Below are 23,527 nucleotides of genomic sequence, written 5' to 3'. Positions count from 1 at the left end.
CTGTCAGGCATCTGTGATGCGGAAAAAGCTGGGGGCTGTCACATACCTGTGATGGGGAGAGAGTTGGGGGCTGTCGGGCACCTGTGAAGCGGAGACCGCTGGGTGCTGTCACTCCCCTGTCATGGGGAGAGACCTGGGGGCTGTCACACACATGTCATGCAGAGAGCTGGGCGTTGTCACACACCTGTGATATGGAGACAATTGGGGAATGTCACACACCTGTGATGGGGCGAGAGCTTGGGATTGTCACATAACTGTGATGTGGAGATAGCTGGGGGCTGTCACATACCTATAATGGGGAGACAGCTGGGGGCTGTCACATACCTGTGATGTGGAGAAAGCTGGGGCCTATCATATACCTGTGATGGGGAGAGAGCTGGGGGCTGTCACTCACCTGTAATGGCGAGAGAGAGGGGGGCTCTCACTCACCTTGGATGGGGAGAGAGCTGGGTGCTGTCACCCACCTGTAAATGGAAGAGAGCTGGGCGTTGTCACGTACCTGTGATATGGAGACAGCTGGGGAAGGTCACACACCACACACCTTAAGCAGCCTGGTTTTGGGCTGATAGTTCTTTTTATTTTTTTCTTTTTTCTTTTTGTTTGTTTTCGCTCTTTCTTTTAAAATTTCCTTTGTTTTTGTTTTTTTCTTTTTAAAATTTTTTATTTACCTGGGGGCGCTATATTTCTTTATGTCCCTCCAAATCCCACCCAGCCTTCGAGCACTAACCCAAGTCCACGCGACTCTGCAGCCTTGGAAGCCCACTCAGCACCCCCTGCGCTCGCCCCTCCCCTGAGCGCCTGCAGCACGGTAAGACCAGCCAGCGTGAGACCTTAGACTGTTCTCCACCACGGATCCAGCATCCTATCTAGTTGGGGGCATGGCTGGGTGTTAGCCGTGTCTCGGCTGGGGTGCAAGGTCGGGCACTGTGTGCTCCTTGGAAATCTCTCATAGCACCGGGACTATTTCTGGAAAATAGACAACACAAGAGACCAAAAGTAAAAGAGTACCGTTCGATGGTCTCCATTCTGTCTTCTTCTGGTAAGGCGTCAAGAACGGCAGGGACGTCTATAGGAAGCATGGCTAAATTGAAGGAATCACAGCTGTGGAAAAATCACACATTACTAGTCTCGGGGTCTTTACACAATTTCCTAAAGCACTTTTCTTTCCACCACTGCTGTTTTACGCTACCGTTCTGCCCTCCTTCGTTCCTGCAAACCCACTCACGTCTCCCTAGAGGTAAAGGCGGGGCTGCGATAGGTACCAGTCAAACCCAAGAGAATGGGGCCAAAGAAGACACTTCCCAGTGTTACTGTAAATCAACTATACTTCAGTTTTAAAAAAGACATTTCCCAGAGTTTAGAAACAGAACTGTCAAACTTGTGGTGTCTAAACTTACACTATTTCCTGGGGGTCGGGCTGGCGTGGGGCAGTTAGTTCGCTTTTTGTTCTTAATATTTTTTCCCATGTTTATACTCTTCCTTAGCTGTTTATTCAGTTTCAGCCCCCTCCCCACCCCCTTATATACTGTTTGGTATCATGATTTTACAGCTTCATATACAAATTACTGGGTGTTGAGGACATTAAAAGAATTGAGATGGGGAGAAAAAACATTTTGTTGTTTTTAAAGTCGGCGGCAGACTTCTGTTTCAAGTTGGTGGAGCAAACACTCACCTTTTAAAAAATTTTCCCCTTTTTTTGGTCTCAACTCCTTCTTAACATGCCTCTCAAATGATATTAGAGGAATAAAAACTGAACCCACAACAGCAAAGAGAATAGGAAAAGAGTCACAAATGGATAAACTTTTAAAATAATTTTCTGGAATAAGTTTCTAGAAGCTGAGAGGAGTGTTGTCTCATAGAAGAGAGTGAAGAGTGACCCACGGCAGGAAACTGACCTCCTCGCAGGCTCTAGAAAGGCTGCAGGCGGAGGGTAAGGCAGGCGGCAGGAATGGAAAACCAGGAGGTTAACTGAAGCCTCCTTGGTGTGTGCAGATACGTCGTGGAGATAAGCTTCTTCTCCTTGTTGAATAAGCAAAAATGCTTGTCTATTAAAGTGGTTATAGGTGAAGCCATTCTGAAACTATTTTTGACGTTCTATAAAGCTGAGGGGGTGAGTGTGTTAGGAGACCGGGGTTCTCACGGGGAAAGAAGAGACAGACAACTACGGAACGGGGAGAAGCAAGCAGCAACACCATGAATGTGGACTTGGATTACAAGCACCGGCGTGGGTTCATGATGCCTGAAATGGGTGTAGGTGTGTATATGTGTGCTTACGTGCACATGGACGTGTGCATATGTGTGTAGATGTAGGTGGTCGTGTACTTTTGTATGAATGTGTACATACGTGTGTATGTGTGTGCATATATATGTATGCATTTCCCCACGTACACACTCTGGCTTGTCTGCTGAGGAGGCCAAGAGACGACCTCCCCGCTCCACCCCCAGTAACGATGTGTGCACCAGGAACCCAGATTTTGGTCTCTAATACCATTCCTCACTGAAAAGGGACCTGGCCTCCACCACCCAGAAATCAGTCCTATTTACTGACTTGGTGACAGAGAATGCAGGTTCTAACGGACAATCCCACTGAGACCTCAGAGCGCGTGTAGCCGAGAGGAGGGTGGGAGACGGTGGAAGCCTGGACCACTCCCCAGGGGCCAGCGTGGTCTGGAAGACAGAATGGCAACAACCAAGGGTTTTTCATGAGACCAAACTTACCTAATTTTAAAATTCTGAGACCATGTCTTGCTTACTTTTCTATGTGTTAATATGTTCCTCTGGAATTGAAAGGGTGGTGGCAGTGGACGGAGGTTGGGTGTTTTGTTTTGCTTTGTTTTGTTTCATGCCTTTCTTGGAAAAGTAAAACGCCAACAACTCTAAGTCAGTTCCTAAGATTCTTCTGGAAATTTCAGTTGTCTGTAAAACCCCAAAGTCTGGGCACCACTGGATTAGATGACTTCTTTGTCGCTGCTTACTCAGATTTCATGGAAGTCACAGAGACTCAGTAAATTCTCTCTGAATTTATTAACGAGCAAAGCACCCAAGTGAGCTGTTTTGATCATTACAAATGCAAAAATGACTTGGAGTGAATAAACATTAACTAAGGATACTGCGTGGTTTAACAATAACTCTCAGGGGCAGAAATACAGGGGAAATAGCAACTAAGAAATAGGTAATCTATTCAAGAAAAATGACTGCAAAGTTGAAGTATTATTAGCAGATGTGTAGGAAGTTTAAAAAGGAATACTATTATAATTCTGTAACTCTTTTAGAAATAAAAACATTATCTAGGGTCTTATATCATAGAAATCCATGATAAAGAAATAAAGAATCCTCTCTTGATTTTATAATCTGTGGTGCAGTTATGGTTTATTTTGAAACAAATTGGCCAACAGAGCACTTGGGCACAGAAGCTGGAGGTAACAAGACCTAGTTGGGGAGTTTTCTTGTTTAATTCATGGCTAGTTCAAGCCCAAGGTGACTGCATTCTGAGTGCCTTTTGAAAGAACAGCCTCGGGAGATTTTTCCAAGAACATTGCTTTGGGAAAAAAAACAGGATTTTTTTCTTAATTCCTGAGACCGGTGCTTGCCGACAGCTGGAGGACCCCGGCGTGTCCACTGCCCACCGTTGCTCGATTTGCGTATTCAGTCTCTGGACGGTACCCACATGCAGCTGTGTTTGGTCTACTGATGACTGCGGTCCATTCAGAAGTGCCCTCACCCCACAGCAAAACGAGGCCGTGTGTCCAGGTGGTGGCGGGTCATCGCCGTATGGTGGCAGCAGAGTTACCGCAAGGTTTAGTGGGTGGGGGAGGGCAGAAGGGGGAAGGGTTACTAAGGATGGTGCTAGATGCACCACTTGAGTCCTTACAACTCATGTGGTCCGTGAGGACCCCTTCACCGTCCCCGTTTCACAGACGAGGAAATGATTGCTCAACGGGCTTCAGTAATAGGTAACGGTGGCCCAGGGACACAGAGTGGGTGACAGGGCTAGCGGGTTACGAGGCAGGTCTCTCAGACACCAAAGCGTTCCTTCTCCCTACAAGGTCACTGTTCCATCCAGCCCTCGATTCTGGAGATTTCAGATTTTAGAAATATGCTAATGTTACCAAACACAATTTCGTGTGCCTGACGCAGAGCAAGGCCAAGCAACCCGAAACGTCAGAGTCTGGAGCAGAGAAAGGTTCAGGGCCAGCAAGGAGACGAGGTGGCTTGTGCCCCAAACCCCAGAACTGCCCAGTGGTTTTCAGGCAGGCGTTTTTAAAGGCACACTTTGGGGTGAGGGCTGCAGGGTGTGTGACCGTCTCTGTCCGGCTGGTGGGGAGGTACAGACCCCTCCCCATGTCCTCTGCCCTTGCTCCTGTCTGAGGGGAACCCAGATAACAGTGTCTGACGCACATTCCTCAGTTGTCTTACGGATGCCAAAACCCCTGTCAAACGGAAGACGTTAACTACTTGACGACCACGAGCACGTAGCCCCCAGACCTGAGGACTGACGATGAGACACCACCCTGTAGCCTCACCACCAACCAATCAGAGAATTGTGCATGAGCTGATCACACACCCTGCGACACCCCTCCATCACCTGGCCTTTAAAAATGCTTCCCTGGAAGCCATCGGGGAGCTGGGGGTTCCTGAGCTGTAACTGTCCCTGACTCTTTGCTTGGCACCTGCAACAAAGGCTGTGCTTGCCTCCGCCACAAGCCGGTGTCCGTAGATTGGCTTTGCTGTGCACAGGCGAGTGGACCCAAGTTTGGTTCAGTAACATGAACTCACAGAAAAGGAACTATATTTTCGAGCCCCTACCATGGGCCACATCTTGGTCTCATGTTAATCTCCAGGCAAAGGGGGGCAGCTGAGAAGTGCTGAGGAAATAACCCGAAGGGAACAGCATGTGGACCAGCCTCGATTCTGCTTCATTCAGGAGGAGCTTTTTGGCTGACAGTGCGGGAAGAAGTAAAGGTAAGTGTTCCAGGGTCACAAACTGGATTTCAACGACCACCTCCAATACCCGGGGAGGGGCAGGTGACGGGTAGTACATACGGGGTCGGTGCACTTCGGGGTGCGCCTTCCTACCTCTGCTAAAACGAAAATGTCACGGCTGAGCGGGGTCTTCCCAGCAAGTCCGCTCGGCTTGTGTTCTGCACGAGAGGACTGGGCCCAGAGAGTGGCCGCAGAGCGTGGCCAGGGTCACACAGCTCCGGGAGGCCGCGGGGCCTTTTGGTGACGTGGGGGAGCCGGGACACGCTGGTGGCAGTCGAGGGTGTAAGTCCCTGCTGACCCTGGTTGGTGGCAGTGCTCCGGCAGAGCTGACCACTCCTGGGCCGTGGCAGGGCTCTGCCCCTTGGGGTGGGCCTCACTCTGGATCGAAGGATTTGAACAAAAGGTCACTGCTGATGATCATCGTGTTGGGACACTCGTCACGTTTGCTCACCAGCGACTCATTTCACTGCGTTTATAAGGACAGTGGACCAAAGAAGCAAACTCCAGGGCTCAGGAGCAGGTCACTGACCAGGCCGCGTCTTAAAGAAAAGGCATCCGTCTACTTGTTTGAGGTCCTCGGGCTCTGAAGAGGTGTTAAATGAGCAAATTAGCAAAAATGTGCTCGCTCTAAATTTCCTCCTTCTTTGGTCTAACAGTACTCTCATCTGCCTGCTCCGTCTCCGTGCTGACAGCTGCGGGGCCGCCTGGTGGACGGGGCTGGGGCGTGGAGAGAGATGGATGCTTTGGGAGTGGCTATGGAGGGTGTGGACGGCTAATCTTGGCAACTCTGAAATGTTAAAAATGGACCACGACTATTTCGGCTGAATTACATGGATTGGTTGTCTGCTTTTATTGAAGTATGGCCAACTAGCCACCTGTGACGTTGACTTTTTTCAAGTAAATCTCAAGAGCTACCATATGATCCAGCAATCCCACTCCTGGGCGTGTATCTGAGTAAAACTCTTGTATCCCTATGTTCATAGCAACACTATTTACAATAGCCACGACGTGGAAGCAACCTAAGTGTCCATCGACAGATGAATGGATAAAGAAGATATGGTATATATATACACAATGGAATATTACTCAGCCATAAGAAGAAACGAAATTGAGTTATTTGTAGTGAGGTGGATGGACCTAGAGTCTGTCATACAGAGTGAAGTAAGTCAGAAAGAGAAAAACAAATACTGTATGCTAACACATATATATAGAATCTAAAAATAAAAAAAAATGATTCTGAAGAACCTAGGGGCAGGACAGGAATAAAGATGCAGACGTAGAGAATGGACTTGAGGACACGGGGAGGGGGAAGGGTAAGCTGGGACAAAGTGAGAGAGTGGCGTGGACATATATACACTACCAAATGTAAAGTAGATAGCTAGTGGGAAGCAGCTGCATAGCACAGGGAGATCAGCTCCGTGCTTTGTGACCACCTAGAGGGGTGGGATAGGGAGGGTGGGAGGGAGACGCAAGAGGGAGGAGATGTGGGGATATATGTATATGTATAACTGATTCACTTTGTTATAAAGCAGAAACTAACACACCATTGTAAAGCAGTTAAACTCCAATAAAGATGTTAAAAAAAAAAGATGCGGTACATAGATACAATGGCATATTACTCAGCCATAAAAAAGAACAAAATAGTGCCATTTGCAGCAACATGGATGGACCTAGAGACGGTCATACTAAGTGAAGTCAGTCAGAAAGAAAAAGACAAATGTCATATGATATCACTTATATGTGGAATCTAAAAAAATGATACTAATGAACTTATTTACAAGACAGAAATAGACTCACAGACATAGAAAGCAAACTTGTGGTTACCAGTGGGGACAGGGGGTGGAGGAGGTGGGTGGGGATGAATCAGGAGTTTGGGATCAACAGATACACACCACTAATTTATATAAAGTAAACAACAAGGACCTACTGCATAGCACAGGGAACTATATTCGGTACATTGTAATAGCCTATAACAGAAGAGAATGTAAAAAAGAATATATGTATATATATACATATATATATACACACACATAGAACTGAGTCACTTTGCTGTACATCCGAAATTAACATAACATTGTAAATCAACTATATTTCAGTAAAAGTTAAAAAAAATAAAGTATATCTCAATTAAGATAAAGTCAAGATATGACTTTTTACACACCATCATATTCCTCTGGCTAGCAGACTTCCCTCACGATGCACTACAAGTATGCTCTGACATACTACTGGCAGGTAACTTTTGGGGTTGCAGCCTCTGCGCTCTGCGGGGCACACACGCCTCTGCGAGGCGACGGGGAGCTGGGCTCACCTCTGCGCCATCTCCGTCTGAGAGGTTTCGGGCAGGGTCGAGAGGAGCAGGCACTGGAACCTCTTCCAGCTCATCACTCCAGGAATGACATCCTGTAACAGAGCCGGCACAGGGGGACCACGTGTAAAGTTTAGGAAGGACTTCCACTTCATTAAACTCAGTAGTTTTCAATCCAAGTTGAGCTCTAAAATGTATCATTTCATTAAGTTTAGTAGAACTTTTCTGAGGCTAAAAAAGACAACTGCTCCAGCAACTGCTGCAACTGCTGCAACAGGCATTAAGGCAGGGAGGACGGAGAGGCTCCCGCCCCTGACTTATGAGGCACAGGAGCAACGGTCCTGCTGGTGGAGGACAGGTCTGGCCTTTCCATCCGTTCTGACTACTGTGCATGTGATGCTAACGCAACATTCAGAGGACGGGTCAGTTCATCAGAGGGCTTTCCAGGCAGGGGTTAGCGCGTGCAAATGCGTGGAAAATGCGAGGAGGGTGCGGTCAGGAGAGCACCGAGTGCAGGGCGGGTGACGGGGGTGACAGGAAATGAGGCTGGAGAGGCAGGCTGGCCGTGAAGGGCCTCGTGGGCCAAGCTAATGAGCCTGGAGCTGCTCCCAGGGGCAGCAGGGACCACGGAGGGTTTCCAAACCGGAAAACGACCGGATCGGATTTGTGTGGAAGGAAGGCTTCTCCGGAGGGTGACGGCGCGCTGCTGGGCCCTGGGGTGCGGGACAGGGGGTCACATGGTGTGTGAGGCCGACCGGTGGGATCCAGGGAGGATCCAGGGGCGGCTGGATGCGGGGCTGGGGGAGAGGGAGGGAGCACGGCCCCCAGGGATCGGCGCTTGAGTCCCAGAACCCGGAGGCAGGAAGGTGATGCGGGCAGAGGTGCGGCGGGGCTGGCGGGGCGGGGCTGAGACGCGACCTAAGTTAGGGTTCCAGCCCGAGTGGGAGGTGCCTGGAGGCTGAGGTCAGGCTGGTTATTCGGGGGAAGAAGGAGCTCTTGGGAGCCTCTTCCTCACTGCGCGTTTGTCATAGCGCCACCTTGTCCATTAGGACCTTTCTGTCCTTGTTGGGGACCAAACAAAGGGGGGGGGGGGTCAGGCCACGGGGTTATGGCTGCCACGTGACTGTTTTTCCACGGTTGCAGTGGGGATAAGATGAATATTAGGCATGACCTTCAAGGGAAAAAGAGAGTAAGAATGTTGAAAAGGGGGCACCGTGAAGCCGGGAGCTGGGTACGGGCGGACGGGGGTGACGCTGAGTCCCCACCTGCCCCCCTTCAGGGCTGGGGCATGACAGGGTGCACAGCGCCACGCTTACCGTCCTTGTCCTGCAGCTGTGGCGGCAAAGCCTCTATTCCTCGGTCCCAGCGGTGACCCTCCCTCCTTGTCCCCTGCCCGTCCCCGCAGCCCGGGGCCAGCTCTGCCGCTGAGCCGGGATGGCTTTACCGTGTGATGGAGAAACTGCTTCTGGGTGAGGGGGACGCTGGAGCTGCAGTGGGACTCCTTGGTGAACTTGTACTTGGGGTGGGTGCACAGATGGTAATCGATCGAGGTTTCCGCGTAGGTCAGCGGGTGCTTCACGGCAAATAACCCTGGGCTGGGGTTCTGCGGGAGAGACGGAACACGGGGTCTCTTTTGTGGACCGGTTTCCTCCTCCACCACAGGACAGGCGTCAGCTAAGGCTCCCTTCGGCGCCCCCGGCCCCGCGCTCTGACCCCACCTCTGTCAGCCCGTCTGGGAAAGAGAAGCAGGAGAGCAGAGGTGGCTTCAGATGGGCAGTGGTCACGGCCATTCACAAATGTCACTTTTCTGGTTGAAGCGCTTCATTACCTACCACGCGGATTCACTGAGCTCCCATGGAAACGAGTACAAATGAAATTGCAGCTTAAACAGCTTAAAGTATTTGTTTCTAAATTTGATCAATTAGGGGGATTTATTAAATAAGGAAGCTGGTTTTAAAAAGCAATGAGCTTCTGGTTTTGGAAACAAAAGAATAGCTTCTAAAAAGTAACTTTAAAGAGAAGACAAAGGAGAGGGTGGCATGTGATATATCAGGAAACATCAGCGTTTAACACTGTTTTGGTGATGTTTTTAATTCAGGAAGGCTCCATTTGGATGCAGTATCTGGCTTTAAGGGAGTTCCTGTTTTTTACTAATTTTCCAGCAGAACTAACGGAGGCACAGAGCAGTTATATCAAAATATACGAAAATGTGGAGCCTTTTAATGCTCCTTCTGGGGCCTGTCCAACAAAAACCCGGCTCTCGTCCCAAACAACATAGCTTTTAGCTCCCTTGGGGTTGTTTAATTGCAGATGTTTAGGAACCACTAAGTTGAGATTCTGTTCTTTTTGTTTGAATAATTTTAAAAAATATTTTTTAAAAAACCCACCGAACTCCACACGACTGACAGGAACCCAGTCTCACCGCCAAGAAACAAGTGTCCCCAACAACTTGAAGGCGACATGACAGCACCCAGAGGAGGGCCCGGCTATCGTGGGTGTGATGAAGGCGTCCCGGCCACAAACCCTGGGCCGCCTGTGCTCCGGTCACGCAGGGAGGCTGATTTGCAGCCAGGGCCGCAGAGAAGCTCTTGCACGAACTCATGGATGTAAAGGCAGCAGGCCGGCAGGGAGGCGATGACCCCCGAGGGAGTCAGGAGTGGAGTATCTGTGTGTGCACAGCAGCTCTCCTCCCGTGCCACACGAGATGGGGACACGGACAGAGGTGAAGGCAGACATTGGGTCCCCACCCTGACCCAGGTCGGGGCTGGGGGGCTGGGAGGGAACAAGGGGAAAGGTGGGGCCTGGCGAGACAAAGCCGGGGAGGCTGAGGATGCAGAGGAAGGCGGGTGTGGGTGGGCAAGTGGGGGACGCGTCCTGCTGCCGTGCAGGGCCCCTTAAATCCCCCAGCGTGCGAGGACGTGCCGGAAGGAGGAGCAAAGGACAGGAGACAGGGCAAGCACCCAGCCTGAGCCGCCCAGGTGCTCTCGGCACAATTACTTCCCCAGAAATAGGGCGAGGACCCGAATCTGGAGGCTGCTGACCTCCGTCACCAGGAGTCACCCCTGTGGTGACAAAGGACAATCAGGACAGCCCGTGGGAAGGGATGCCTCAGGGATTCGGGGCAGGATGACAGAGACCCCAGCTGGGCCTGGTCACAGTGTGACCAAGAGGTGGAGTCACCGATGGGGGAGGGGCTGGCAGTCTCACGGGGCCGGGGACGGGGGCAAAGGTGCACAGCACGGGGGTGGGGGGGCACCCGCCGTGTGGGCAACTCTCTGGACCTGCCTTGGGTCAAGTGCAGTGGATGAAATCTTTCTGGAAATGGCCACGCCACCGTCTCTAATAGTTGTCACACCTCACCTCCCCCAGGGTGGCCATCGCTACCAGAGCAGGAGGTCTGAGTGGTCAGCCCGTGACTACTTTAATTTTAAGTTCCCTCAGGCCACTGCGTGCACATGGGAGCGGCTCACCCGGGCTGGAAGGATTCGTGGTGCAAAGCCAGGGGGCTCGTGCGGGAGCCTCCTGCCCCAGGCTCGGGTCTGGGTTTGTGCCTGGGATGGTCACTAACCCTAAACATCGTGCCGCTTCTTCCCTCTCTGGGCTCCCGGCCTCACGGCATCTGCTGACGCATTGCCAGGTGAGGTAAGGCTCTTGCTCATGTACACAAAGGCTCCTTCCGGACTTTGAAAATCACACGGTTATTGTTAGTTTTGCTGCGACTTGCAATGATGCACTGCTCCACCTATTTCCTGTTTCATCATCTTTGGCTGAGTATTTCAACTCCCCCTCAGGTGAAATGAAGGCGTTCCCACGCCCATGCTTCCTCGTTCCTTTCTTCCTCTCTTCCACGGTTTTACTTCTGTATTATTGAGATCGTCAACATCTGCATTCTGGAACCACGCCAAGACCTGTATGCTTCGTTCGTAAGTTGTCTCTGAAAGCTGGAAACTAGTAAACAGCATTTATTTTGTCTTAACTGTGCAAGTATGTCCCTCTGCCAGGCCAAGCAGAGGCCTGGATTATAGCTTTTTGGTGAAGGTTCACTATCACGACCTCTGGGTCCGTGACAGAGGGAAGTTCTAGTGTCAAGGCCAGATGGATTCTATTTTTCAATTTTCCATCAAGTCTTAAAAATCATGCCAGATTTCAGTTTGGCTTCCTATTGGGAACATACATCGATTGAGAGTTGACTCTCCCCCCTGGAGTTTATAAGGGCCTTGCGTTTTGCTTTAGTAACGCGCCTCTATAAAACCCTCCAGCGTTTCCATGGCCTCAGCTGCACCGTCGGTGCGTGCAGGCCACCCTGCCCCAGGGTCTCCTCCCCAGAGCCCTCTACCCCATCTCCTGCAGACAGTGCACAGATGTCACCCCAAGGCTCCACTGCAATGCTCTACTCGTTGCGACCAGCATTGCTTGCCTTTTATTTTTGTTTCTTTTCTTAGGCTTTCCGAATTCTTTCTTTTATATCCATACTGATGTATAAGTGATATGCAATAAACTGCCCATGTGAAAAGTATGTAATTTGGTAAATGTTGATGTATGTTACATCTGCAAAACCGGTCTCTAGACCAGCTTTCTCACTTGCAGAGTGGTGAGGGGTGGTAGAGGGTGGGTCTGGGGGAGACTGTGAGGACCCCGGGGTTTTGCAGGGATACCCTCCTCAGGAAAGCCCCTTACCCACTGCCAGCCCAGCAGCCGGGACCCCCTTTTACATATTGCCCTTCTATGTAAAATTTCAGCTGGTGGAAGGGTGCTGGTGCTAAGTGAAGTCTGAAAATCACTGAGTTAGATGTCCCGTGAGGCCATCCCAGCCCTGACGCTATGTCTCTGAGGGACAGCCCCCCCCCCGCCCCCAATGAGACTACCAGAGCACGCCCCACAGTGGCCAAAACACAAGCCTCACAGCTCCCTGTGGGAGAGCAGCAGAGCTCAGAGGAGGAGCCCCGAGGCAGACAGCCAGGAGACGGGCAGGCGTCTGTCCCAGCTCTGCCCTTGGGCGTGACCACCAGCATCTCTGCCCTGTCAGAGATTCAGAGGCTCACGTGCAGATTCTCCCAGAGGAGACTCTCTCAGGTAGTGTCTGAGGACCTTCCTCATTCTGCATGTGTGCGTGTGTACGTGTGTGTGCGCGTGTCCTTACAAAACAGACTGTAACTAGGGCAACTACTGTGGCATTTCACCAACGATTCCGTTCTTACATAGGACCTCCTCAGATTTCCTGTCTGGCCTTCAGTCACTTAGGGCTTGGGTACCTAGAAGTAGAAGGGGGAAGGGGGATGCCCGAGGGCAGGTGACAGCAGGACACACGCAGGGGAGGGGGAAGAACTGGCTGGACCCCACATCGTTGGGAGACTGGACTCAATTTGGTAGAAGACAGGGACTCAGGCGTCAGTGTGGCAGGGACACGGTGCCCGAAGATGGGATAAAGAATCAACTAAGCGCCGCGGGACGGGGCTGGGGTGACTTTACTTTTTTTCTGTTGTATTTTCTTCTTAAAATATATATACATATATACTACCTTTAAAAATTGTGAATCACTGTACTGTACACCTGTAATTTACATAATATTGCACAGCAACTATACTTAAAAGAAACACAAAAATACACATGTGCATATTATAGATAATTAGAAAAGATCATAAAGCTATTGTCATAAAAAAATAAATGCTGGAGTTGTTAAAAGACAAAAACATTGATAGTCTCCAAATGATAAAGGCTGGCCAGCAATTTCAAAGGTGAGATGTGGTTTAACCCTTGAAATTCCAAAGAGAGAAAAATATTCCCAATTAGTGCTTCTGTCTTCTTTTTCTCAATGTTTTTTTAAAAAAACTGAAGTATAGTTGACGTACAATATTGTGTCAGTTTCAGGTGTACAGCAAAGTGATTCAGTTACATATATATATATATTTTGTTCCAGATTCTTTTCCCCTATAGGTTATTACAAGATCGTGAGTACATTTCCCTGTGCTACACAGTCAGTCCTTGCTGCTTATCTTTTTTACGTGCAGTAGTGTGTGTCTGCTAATCCCACACCCCTAGTTTACCCCTCCCCCCTTTCCCCTTTCGTAACCAAAAATAAGATTGTTTTCTCTTTGTTTCTGTTTTCTTATGAAGTAACTGCTGGATGAAGGGACAGGGAACAATGACTTCTGCTGATGTCACTTACAAAGATATAAAGCGGGTCGTACTCCGGAGCCCGGGCCAAGGCCTCAGGGAGTCTTATGCTCAGGACGGAGGTCTCGCCGGGGAGCTGGGGCGCCGAGTCCTGCTTGGGCAGGGCTGTGACGGCGGTGGCTTCGTCCTGGGCCAGGACCAAGGACAGTGCGTTAGTCCATGCGCCAGGGCGGCGGGAAGGTGGGGCGGTGCCCGAGGGTGGGGACCCGTTACCTCAGCTCCTGGCTTCAGGGCCCGGGCAAGCTTCTGAGGCCAGTAGCTGGTGGAGGACATCTGCACAGAGACCGGCTGGTACCTCTTGATCTGGTACAGCTGAGGAACCTGGGGGAGAGAAGGCAGGCGCTCGAAGCCCTCGGGAGGCACTTCCCAGTCGCCTGGGGGCAGAAGGAAAACGAGCGCCGCGCTTAACCAGCAGCTGTGTCAGCGCAGACCCTGTTCCGCGTCCCAGCACACAGCGGTGTTCACAGTTCCTCGCCCCTGTCTTAGGGCTTCACTCTGCAATACACTGAACACTGGTTTGTCAGTTTAAAACATGCATATTTTACAAGGACCTACTGGACAGCACGGGGAATTATACTCAATATTTTGTAATAACCTAAAAGGGAAAAGGATCTGAAAAAGAATATACATACGTGTGTGTGTATAACTGAATCACTGTGCTGTATGCCTGAAACTAACAAGATATTGGGATTCGACTATACTTCAATTAAAAAAAAGAAAAGAAAGAAAAGAAAAAAGAAATAAAGCATGCATATTTTCAAAAACAGAAGTGGTCATACACAAAGGCTGACCCACTTTTGTTCACTTGTGTCTTTTTTCAAGTTTCTAACATATGTAGTTCAGACAGCTTCAGATATGCATACTATGTGTTATATCCACAGAATAAAGATACTGGTTTCCATAAGCCACATTAGGAAAAGAGAATCTGCTACACCTCGCCCGTCACATAAAATAACAGCAGAGAAATACAGTAGGCTACACGGTACAATCCATCATAGAACAAAACTAATAAAAATAGCGCAATTCAAGAATATTCTGTTCACTTCATAAGAAACCCAATGAACAAAACCACATGGCAGGTCTAACCTGCAGATTGAAGAAGGAATAGGTCTGCTTGATTTGAATTTCTGAAGGTTTAATTGGAACAGGTCCAAGGCCATCAGGAGCCTAAAATGTGAATTCAAAAAAGTGACACGTGATCATCACGGAGGGAGAGCAGCTATGCTTCTATTTCTCTACATTTTGCACGTTACAGGAAGAGCCCCTCCCTCTAAGTGACCCTTCCCGTGACCACAGCTGCTGCTTCCCGCGAGTGGCTTGGAGGCAGCGTGGGCCCCCGCCCCCCTTGTCTCTTAGGGTGTGATTCTCAGGACGGCAGCTGAGGCCTCTGTCAAGGGATGCAGCCTAACTTCTCCTCTGCCCACTGCGGCTGCTTCCCTTCCACGGATGCTAATCCCGAAGCACCACCTCACAGACGTCCTGCACGCAGATCTGCTGCATCACCCAGAGCCTGCAACAGCGCCCCACCTGTGACAGGCCCTCAGTAAATACTACGTCTCACCGAGCTGAGACACCGTCGTTAGACTGATACGATGCAGTGCGAACGTGCCACCAGTTATAAGACATTTCCCAATCTCAAAGGTGCTGTATATTTTAAAACATGATCTTAGAATAGGTGAAATACAGTATTTCCGGAATGAATTACAGAATTCTCTATGGACAGGAATGCTGAGCATTGTGTTTTTCATCAACCCTGAGCAGCACAGAAGTTCCTGCAGCACTAACTCAAGTACCAAGTGAAATGATAAGCTTTGAATTATTAGAAAAAAAAAAGAAAAAAGCCAGGCTCCACAGCACAGGGATAACCTCTTTCCCATTCCCATCACTCTTTCCACCCAGTAATAATTGAGTATCAGATAATTCTTAGTGCTTGAAAAGCTCAGATTTATCATTTCCTAGGAACTAAATACTCTCATCTTATAAGTCATTTGATTTTCTAATGCGGAAAACACATGGAATTTCTAAAGTCAGTCCTGTAATTCTTGAGTAGATTAACCTGCAAGGCTTAACACATTTTACAGGATGCGAATGGCAAATTCATTCTTTGAAACCAAAAAACTGTTTTGCTTGTGCCCTTTCACTATCGATTAAAACACACTTTTTATTGCTAACTACGTGAACTTGGGGAACTCGGGCAACATTTCATCGCTGGCTCTGTGACCTTGTGTCCCAGGCTCCTTCTCAGCTGTAAGAGGATAAACCTACCATGCAGACTTGTTGAAGGTTAAATGAATTGCCAGAACTGAAGTGCTTAAGAAACTGCCTGACTCGTGGTCTAGCCACGATCTGAATTATGATGATGCATCATTTGGCCAACTGTCACACTTCTTGCCACTGAGAGGGAGAGAGGGATGGACCTGTGGGTCCGAGGTTGGCCTGTTAGAGGCTGTGGCCGCCCGTCCCCGGCCCCCGCAGATCCCACGCACCCGGAGGGCTCGGCTGGGCTGGGCCTGCCTCTCAGGGCCAGGCCAGGCCCTCTTGGCCCTCCGTCTGCCGCGGCCCTCAGGCCCCATTCCCCGGCCGTGTGGCAGGGCTCGGCGGCCTCCAGGCTGGGCAGGGCCTGAGCACGGGCGTCCCGGGGGCCAGGCAGGGGCCAGCGGGGGCCACTCGGTTTCCCGTTCACCACAATAACCTGGACGCAGGTCTGCCTTGGGAGCCCCTCAGGAGGCAGCGCAGGGGCAGAGGCAGGGCGGGGCTCCCCTCGGCACCTGCCTGCGACCCTGATGGCGCCTGGGCCACCGCAGCCCGGCACACCCACCAGCTCGCTGGAGCCCTGGGGGGCGCTGGAGGCCGGGAAGGCGAAGGGCAGCACTTGCTGCGGTGACACAGAGAAGCAGCTGCGGTAATCGTCCTGACTGACCCGCGCCCGAAGGTGTCTGGAGGAATTCTTGTCTGCGGGTGAAAAACGAAACAGCGCTTTGGGAGAATCGTAAGGTATTTGTGCGAAACCACCGTCTTTGGTTGTGTGCGTGTGTGCGTTTGCCACACACCAGTTACTGGGTCCTCGGCACACGCCATTTCAGAAAGAACGTGTGTGCGTACGTATGTACGTGTGTAGTCTCGTTTTTAGTTTCTCTTTTGTTCTTTACCTCAACCCCTTCTCCAATTTTTAAAAAAATTTGTTTTTATTTCCAAAAAACTATAATTCGTAGTGAAAGTCTCTCTGATGAATATTCTTTGCCCTTGTCAGCAAAGAAAAAGATCAAATTAAAGAAGCATGTAAAGACATTTTACAGGTGTCCATATGTAACTCACAGGTAAATTTTACAATGTTTTTTAAGAGTTTCTTTATTAGAAACGTCAGCATCAGAGATAAAATAATATAGGAGGAAAAAGGATAATTAAAATGTAATAAAATGTCCTATGTTCATAGCAGCAATATTCACAATAGCCAAGACATGGAAGCAACCTAAATGTCCATCGACAGAAGAATGGATAAAGAAGATGTGGTACATATATACAATGGAATATTACTCAGCCATAAAAAAGAATGAAAGAATGCAATTTGTAGCAACATGGATGGACCTAGAGATGATCATACTAAGTGAAGTAAGTCAGAAAAAGAAAAGACAAATATCATATGGTATCACTTATATGTGGAATCTGAAATATGACACAAATGAACTTATCTACAAAACAGAAACAGACTCACAGACACAGAGAACAGACTTGCTGTTGCCAAGGGGTGGGGGATGGGGGAGGAAAGGATTGGGAGTTTGGGGTTAGCAGATGCAAACTAGTATATATAGGATGGATAAACAACAAGGCCCTACTGTATAGCACAGGGAACTACATTCAATATCCTGTGATAAACCATCATGGAAAAGAATATGAATATATGTGTATAACTGACTGAATCACTGTGATGTACAGTAGAAATTAATGCAATGCTGTAAATCAACTAGACTTCAATACAGTTTTTTTTACATCCAGTATATGTGATTTATGAAACCACGTGTTTGTACCCAGCGAACTTCCTGCTGCTCAGGGCACATGCGGATGGAAGTACAGCTGTTCGCAGCCGGCTCTACCTCGTGCCATGGACTGTCTTCCGTGCGTGGACCCTTTCACGACGGCGTCTCTGTGCATGTTACGGATCGCACTCAGCGTGCTCAGCAAGCGGCGATGAATCATGACCTGGAATTAGAAAGAAGAACGATTTCACAGTGTTCATCGGTGCTCACTTTGGCATTCAGTTTAGCTCAATTTCCTCAACCACAGCCAGGGGCTGAGGCCACCGATCTACGTGGGATTCCCAGGGAGGGTCACAGCGCCCTGGACAAGGCCACGGGCATCGAGGTCTGGGCAGTGCGGACCCGCCTGAACGCAAACAGAGACCCGGCTGTCGTCGGGCCTTGACCCTCCCAGTTTATGAGCCCCCGTTTTCTCGTATTTCCAGAGGGGAAAGAGTGGCTAGTTCTACGGTCTTTCTTCTCGGTCCATCTGAGTCGTGACACTGCTGCCATGTTATTTTCAGAGCTGAAGGACAAACTAAGCGGACAATTCCACAGACGTCGGGCAGTGGTCTGGGCGGCGCTGGCTGCACACCCCACGCTCTGCGTCCAGAGCAGGCGCGGCTGGAGGTGAGCGGTCCCTGCGCCCAGAGCTGGGCCGCTCCTTTCACGGTTCCCACTCCTTCGCATATCTGCCCACGGACCTGCCACTTCTCCGATACGATGAGGCGGCCGCTCCGTACACAGTCCTGTTCAGGTACCGCGGACACAGTGGGGAGCGGACAAGGGTCCAGCCCGCACAGAGCTGACGTCCTCTACGTGCGTGTGTGCGGCGTGGGACGGCAGGAGACAAGCGAGTGCACACGCTGAACACCGTGAAGAAAATGAGGAAGACTAAACACACGGGGGCATGACTGAGGGGCCGGGCGGGGGTCTGGCCACTCCCGCAGGGGCGACGTGAGGAAGGCCTTTCTGGGAGGTGAGGTTTGATCTGAGACTTGAACAATGAGGAGACGCTGGCCTTGGAAAGAGTGCAGAGCAGAGGAAGCGGCAGGTGCAAAGATCCTGATGCAGGAACAGAGGAGACACGCTTAAAGGGCGGAGCGAAACCCAGTAGGGCCTTGTCGCCGCGACAAAAATCGCGCCTTTTATTCCAATTGCAACGGGGGCCTTTGGAAGGTTGTGCCAGGGGCGACGTCCGATCACGTCCAAGCTCTGGGAGGCCTCTTCTGGCTGCGGTGCTCCAGGCAGAGAGGGCGGGGCCGTGACTGGGCGGGGCCGTGACTGGGCGGGGCCGTGACTGGGCCGTGTTGGCACATCTAACTGGCAGCATGCGCTGCGGAGCGCGCGGGAAAGACGGAGCCTCCGCTCAGAGCCAGACGCACAGTGCTGACCCAGGAGGACTGGCTCCAGCGTGGCCGGGGCTGTCCCACGAGCAGCAAGTGTCGCGTGGCCACCTCTGTCCTGCACACGCGCACAGCCCACCCAGACAAAGCCCCGGCAGGGACACTGGTTTACAGGCGTCAGCCTAGGCTGCAAGCACTGCTTGAGAGATCACCTGTAACGTAAACTCTTGGAGTCTTCTACGTGTTGGCTCACCTGACCTTCATGACAGCCCTGAGATAGGTCTTACTGGTCTCCTCGGTGACAGATGAGGAAACGAAGGCACAGAGGTCATGGAACTTGTCCAAGATTGGAAACCTCATGAGAAGTAGCACCAAGGTGGGAATGTAAGTTGGTGCAGCCACTATGGAGAATAGTACAGAGGTTCCTCAAAGAACTACAAATAGAGCTGCGATATGATGCAGCATTCCCACTCCTGGGCATACATCTGGACAAAACTCTGATTTGAAAAGATACATGCACCCCTATGTTCATAGCAGCAATATTCACAATAGCCAAGATATGGAAACAACTTAAAAGTCCACCAACAGAGGAATGGATAAAGAAGATGTGGTCCATATATATGATGGAATATGACTCAGCCATCAAAGAGAATGAAATAATGCCATCTGCAGCAACATGGATGGACCTAGAGATTCTCATACTAAGTGAAGCAAGTCAGACAGAGAAAGACAAATACCACATGGTATCACTTATATGTGGAATCTAAAATATGACACAAAGGAACCTATCTACAAAACAGAAACAGACTGATAGACATAGAGAACAGACTTGTGGTTTCCAAGGGGGAGGGGGTGCGGGGGAGGGATGGATCGGGAGTTTGGGTTTAGCAGACGCAAACTACTATATATAGGACGGATAAACAACAAGGTCCTACTGCAGAGCACAGGGAACTCTATTCAATACCCTGTGATAAACCATATGGAAAAGAATAAAAAAAGAATATATATGTATAACTGAATCACTTTGCTGTACACCAGAAATTCACACAACATTGTAAATCAGCTATACTTGAATAAAAAACTTTTAAAAACCATAAAAAGAGAAGTAGCACCCAGAATGAAGGGCAAGAGACTTCCCTGGCGGTCCAGTGGTCAGGACTCTGCGCTCCCACTGCAGGGGGCACAGGTTTGATCCCTGGTTGGGGAACTAGATCCCACATGCTGCACGGCGTGACCAAAAATCAACCCATCAATCCATCAATAAATCAAACACATTTACTAGTGGAAAAAAAGAGTAAAATGATTATCTAAAATAAAAATGAAAGAATTTATTTTAAAAAAAGAAAAAAGACTGAAGGGCAAGCAGCCTGTCTGCAGAGTCCGTGTCTCCACCACTGGTCTCCCTGCTGGGCGGGGGCGGGAGGGGTTCTGCCCCCCAGGCAGCCGCGCTCCAGTGGCTGGGACGAGAGGTCGACGGGCAGCATAGACGCGAGAGGCACCGCAAGACGGCCAAGCGCTGATGCTTACGGGACTGCTTGTTGGAGGAGGGGTATGCTGAGCTGGCCCGGAGGACACGTGTGGGCAGAGGGAAGGGAGAGGGGATGGATTTCAGGGGAGCACTGAGGGGCGGGGAACGAGCTGGTGTGCTGGGAGAAGGTGAGGGCGGGCAGCTGGGGAAGGGAGGCGGAGCCAGGCCAGCGGGCCGCCTCACACCCATTATGGGCCGTCGAGGCTGAGGGGCACAGGAGCTCCCCGCTGTCCTCTCGAGAAATCACTAGCCCGCACCCTTCCATACGGCCCAGCAGTGCTACTCCTGGGTGAGCACGCCCCAGAGAGCTGAAAACACGTCCACAGACTTGCACATAAATGTCTGTAGCACCGATGTTCTCACCATGCCCCACTGTCCTCTCGAGAAATCACTAGCCAGCACCCTTCCATACGGCCCAGCAGTGCTACTCCTGGGTGAGCGCCCCAGAGAGCTGAAAACATGTCCACAGACTTGCACATAAATGTCTGTAGCACCGATGTTCTCACCATGCCCCACTGTCCTCTCGAGAAATCACTAGCCAGCACCCTTCCATACGGCCCAGCAATGTTACTCCTGGGTGAGCGCCCCAGAGAGCTGAAAACACATCCACAGACTTGCACATAAATGTCTGTAGCACCGATGTTCTCACCATGCCCCACTGTCCTCTCTAGAAATCACTAGCCAGCACCCTTCCATACGGCCCAGCAATGCTACTCCTAGGTGAGCGCCCCAGAGAGCTGAAAACACGTCCACAGACTTGCACGTAAATGTCTGTAGCACCGATGTTCTCACCATGCCCCACTGGCCTCTCTAGAAATCACTAGCCAGCACCCTTCCATACGGCCCAGCAATGCTACTCCTAGGTGAGCGCCCCAGAGAGCTGAAAACACGTCCACAGACTTGCACATAAATGTCTGTAGCACCGATATTCTCACCATGACAGCCAAAAGCTGAGAACAGCCCAAATGTTTCAACCAATGACTAGATAAAGAGTGTGGTATCTCCGTTCAATGGAATGCTATTCATCCTGAAAAAGGATTGAAGTACTGAAACATGCTACGCCGTGGATGAACCTTGAAAACATGTTAAGTGAGAGAAGCCAGTTACAAAAGGCCATGTATTGTAGGATTCCGTGTATACGAAACATCCAGAATAGGCAAATTCACAGAGGCAGAAAGTGAACAGGGAAGGGGGTGGGGGATGGAGAGCGACTGCTGCTGGGGACCAGGCTTCTTTAAGCAGTGATAAAAACGCCCTAAAATCAGACAGTGGTGATGGCCGTACTCTACTAAAAACGACTGAACTGTACACTTTACAGGAGTGAATTATAAGGCATGTGAATTGCATCTCAATAAAGCTGCTATTAAAAAAAACCTCACCGTTCAATTTCCCTGTGCTGATAACTAAAGAAATTAAATTTTCAACCTGATGCTGAGACTTACCTTGCGTGCTGCTTGCTGAAATCGTCTCTGCACCCAGAACCTGTTGACCCAAGTGTTATTTATGAGCGGATCAAAATTAGGATGAAATTCCCTGGTTTTCTGTGAACACAAAATATAGGCGCATGTTAGATTTAAATTTTAACTCCTGGCATAAAAGCATTTAATAAAAATGTTTCAGAGTTGGATCCCAAACCAAGTTATTATTTGTTCTTCCACCTAATGAGCACTTATTAAGCACTTTTGGTGTACATAGCATTATAGGGAACACTTCTTGGGCTAGGGACCAAAAGTGAAAGACAAGATTTGGGTTTCAAGAAACGTACAATCTAATCTCATTTTTCAAGTGACTTACAATGCCACATCTATCATATATCAAGACTCGATATATATGTGGATCTGTTTCTGTCTTTCTATTTGGTTTAATTTATCTTTTGTCTATCCGTATGCCAATAATACCACACTGCCTTAATGATCTAACTTGGTCATAAAGCTTTGTCTCCTTCAGAGAAAGTCCTCTCCCCCGGTTTATTCATTTTAAGTTAAAAAAAATTCTTGAGTCTTCGCTCTTTCATATATATACGTATATATACATAATATTCATGTTCATGTTGTGTATATATACATATATATGTACTTAAAGAGTTATAAAATTCCATGACAAAGCCTATTGAGATATTAATTGGGATTGCATTTAATCTGTAGATCAATTTGGAAAAAGGTGACATCTTTACAATGCTTATTCTCTTCTATGAAACGTCTATAAATATCTTTCAATTTATTTAGATCTTTGTTATTGTTTTAATGTAAAGTTTTGTAATTGCTAGATTTGCTTCTAGGTACTTGCTTGCTATTATAAATTACATGTCTATTAAATTATATGTTAACGTTTTATTTCTTGTATATGAAAATACAGTAGATATTCTTGTATAATGATTTTATATGCAATTGCCAAATTCTCTTACAAATTCAGTAGGTTTAATTAATCTGGCAATAGATGCTTTTAGATTTTCTACAATCATAGTTAATTATATCATATAAAATCAATGATCTTTTTATTTCTTTCTCTCCAATACTTAACTTTTCTTGTATTTTTCTCTTATCATACTGTACTATCCAGAACCTCTAACACAATATTGAATAAAAGAGTTTGTACTTGTTTGTATATACAGTACTTCTAATTTTTCCCCAATTAGAATGACTTTTACTGCAATTTTTTTGAAAAAACAATTTATGAGTTTACAAAAGCTTCTGTTTCCCTCATTTGTTAAGAGTTTTCTTTTTAGAAAACTGTGAATATTACATCAAGAAAAAGAAAGAAAGAAAGAAATGTACAGTCTAGAGAGGAAGAATGAAGTCACACAGAAATCAGAACCCTGCGTCGGGCGCTGGGATGCTGCAGAAGCAGGAGGCCAGACCGCGTGGTCCCCCGTGGAGCCCGCGCACCGGGGGCACAAGCGTGTGTGGATCAGTAATGACTGGGAAGGAAAGGGTGTCTGGGGGTGTCGTGACGCCGGCCAGAGCCTTGGGCGCTGCAGGGCACTGAACAGGGGAGCAACGTGAAGACAAAGTCATCGGAAGTGAGTCCGTCCTGCGTTGGCCCGGGCAGTGGGCCGCGGAGGAGAGGGCGGAGGGGCGGAACACAAACGGTTCACCTGCGGGATGAGCTGAGGGTGAGCCGTGAAGGGGGACCGGGGGCTGGCCTCATGGAAGGGCGCCTAGCAGGACTGTGGGGCCAG

General features: G+C 49.2%; 1 protein-coding gene across 1 annotated transcript in view; it reads right to left on the bottom strand.

Annotated features, from left to right (window-relative positions):
* Window positions 1–722: 722 nt before the first annotated feature.
* Window positions 723–23,527, bottom strand: part of LOC103000418 (cilia- and flagella-associated protein 221-like) — a 78,248-nt gene continuing 55,443 nt past the window's right edge. The window contains exons 14-23 of the mRNA XM_057539718.1: window positions 21,792–21,890; window positions 17,554–17,659; window positions 16,281–16,414; window positions 14,549–14,629; window positions 13,676–13,783; window positions 13,455–13,589; window positions 8,733–8,891; window positions 7,292–7,383; window positions 1,009–1,101; window positions 723–798 (exon numbers count right to left, since the gene is read on the bottom strand). Coding sequence (XP_057395701.1) covers window positions 723–798; window positions 1,009–1,101; window positions 7,292–7,383; window positions 8,733–8,891; window positions 13,455–13,589; window positions 13,676–13,783; window positions 14,549–14,629; window positions 16,281–16,414; window positions 17,554–17,659; window positions 21,792–21,890 — 1,083 coding nt within the window. The remainder of the gene's footprint in view (window positions 799–1,008; window positions 1,102–7,291; window positions 7,384–8,732; window positions 8,892–13,454; window positions 13,590–13,675; window positions 13,784–14,548; window positions 14,630–16,280; window positions 16,415–17,553; window positions 17,660–21,791; window positions 21,891–23,527) is intronic.

This window comes from Balaenoptera acutorostrata, chromosome 2 (genome assembly GCF_949987535.1).
Source record: "Balaenoptera acutorostrata chromosome 2, mBalAcu1.1, whole genome shotgun sequence".
In the NCBI taxonomy this organism is placed as follows: Eukaryota; Metazoa; Chordata; class Mammalia; order Artiodactyla; family Balaenopteridae; genus Balaenoptera; species Balaenoptera acutorostrata.
Note: the sequence above shows the minus strand (reverse complement) of the source record. Positions and strands in the feature narration are given on the sequence as shown.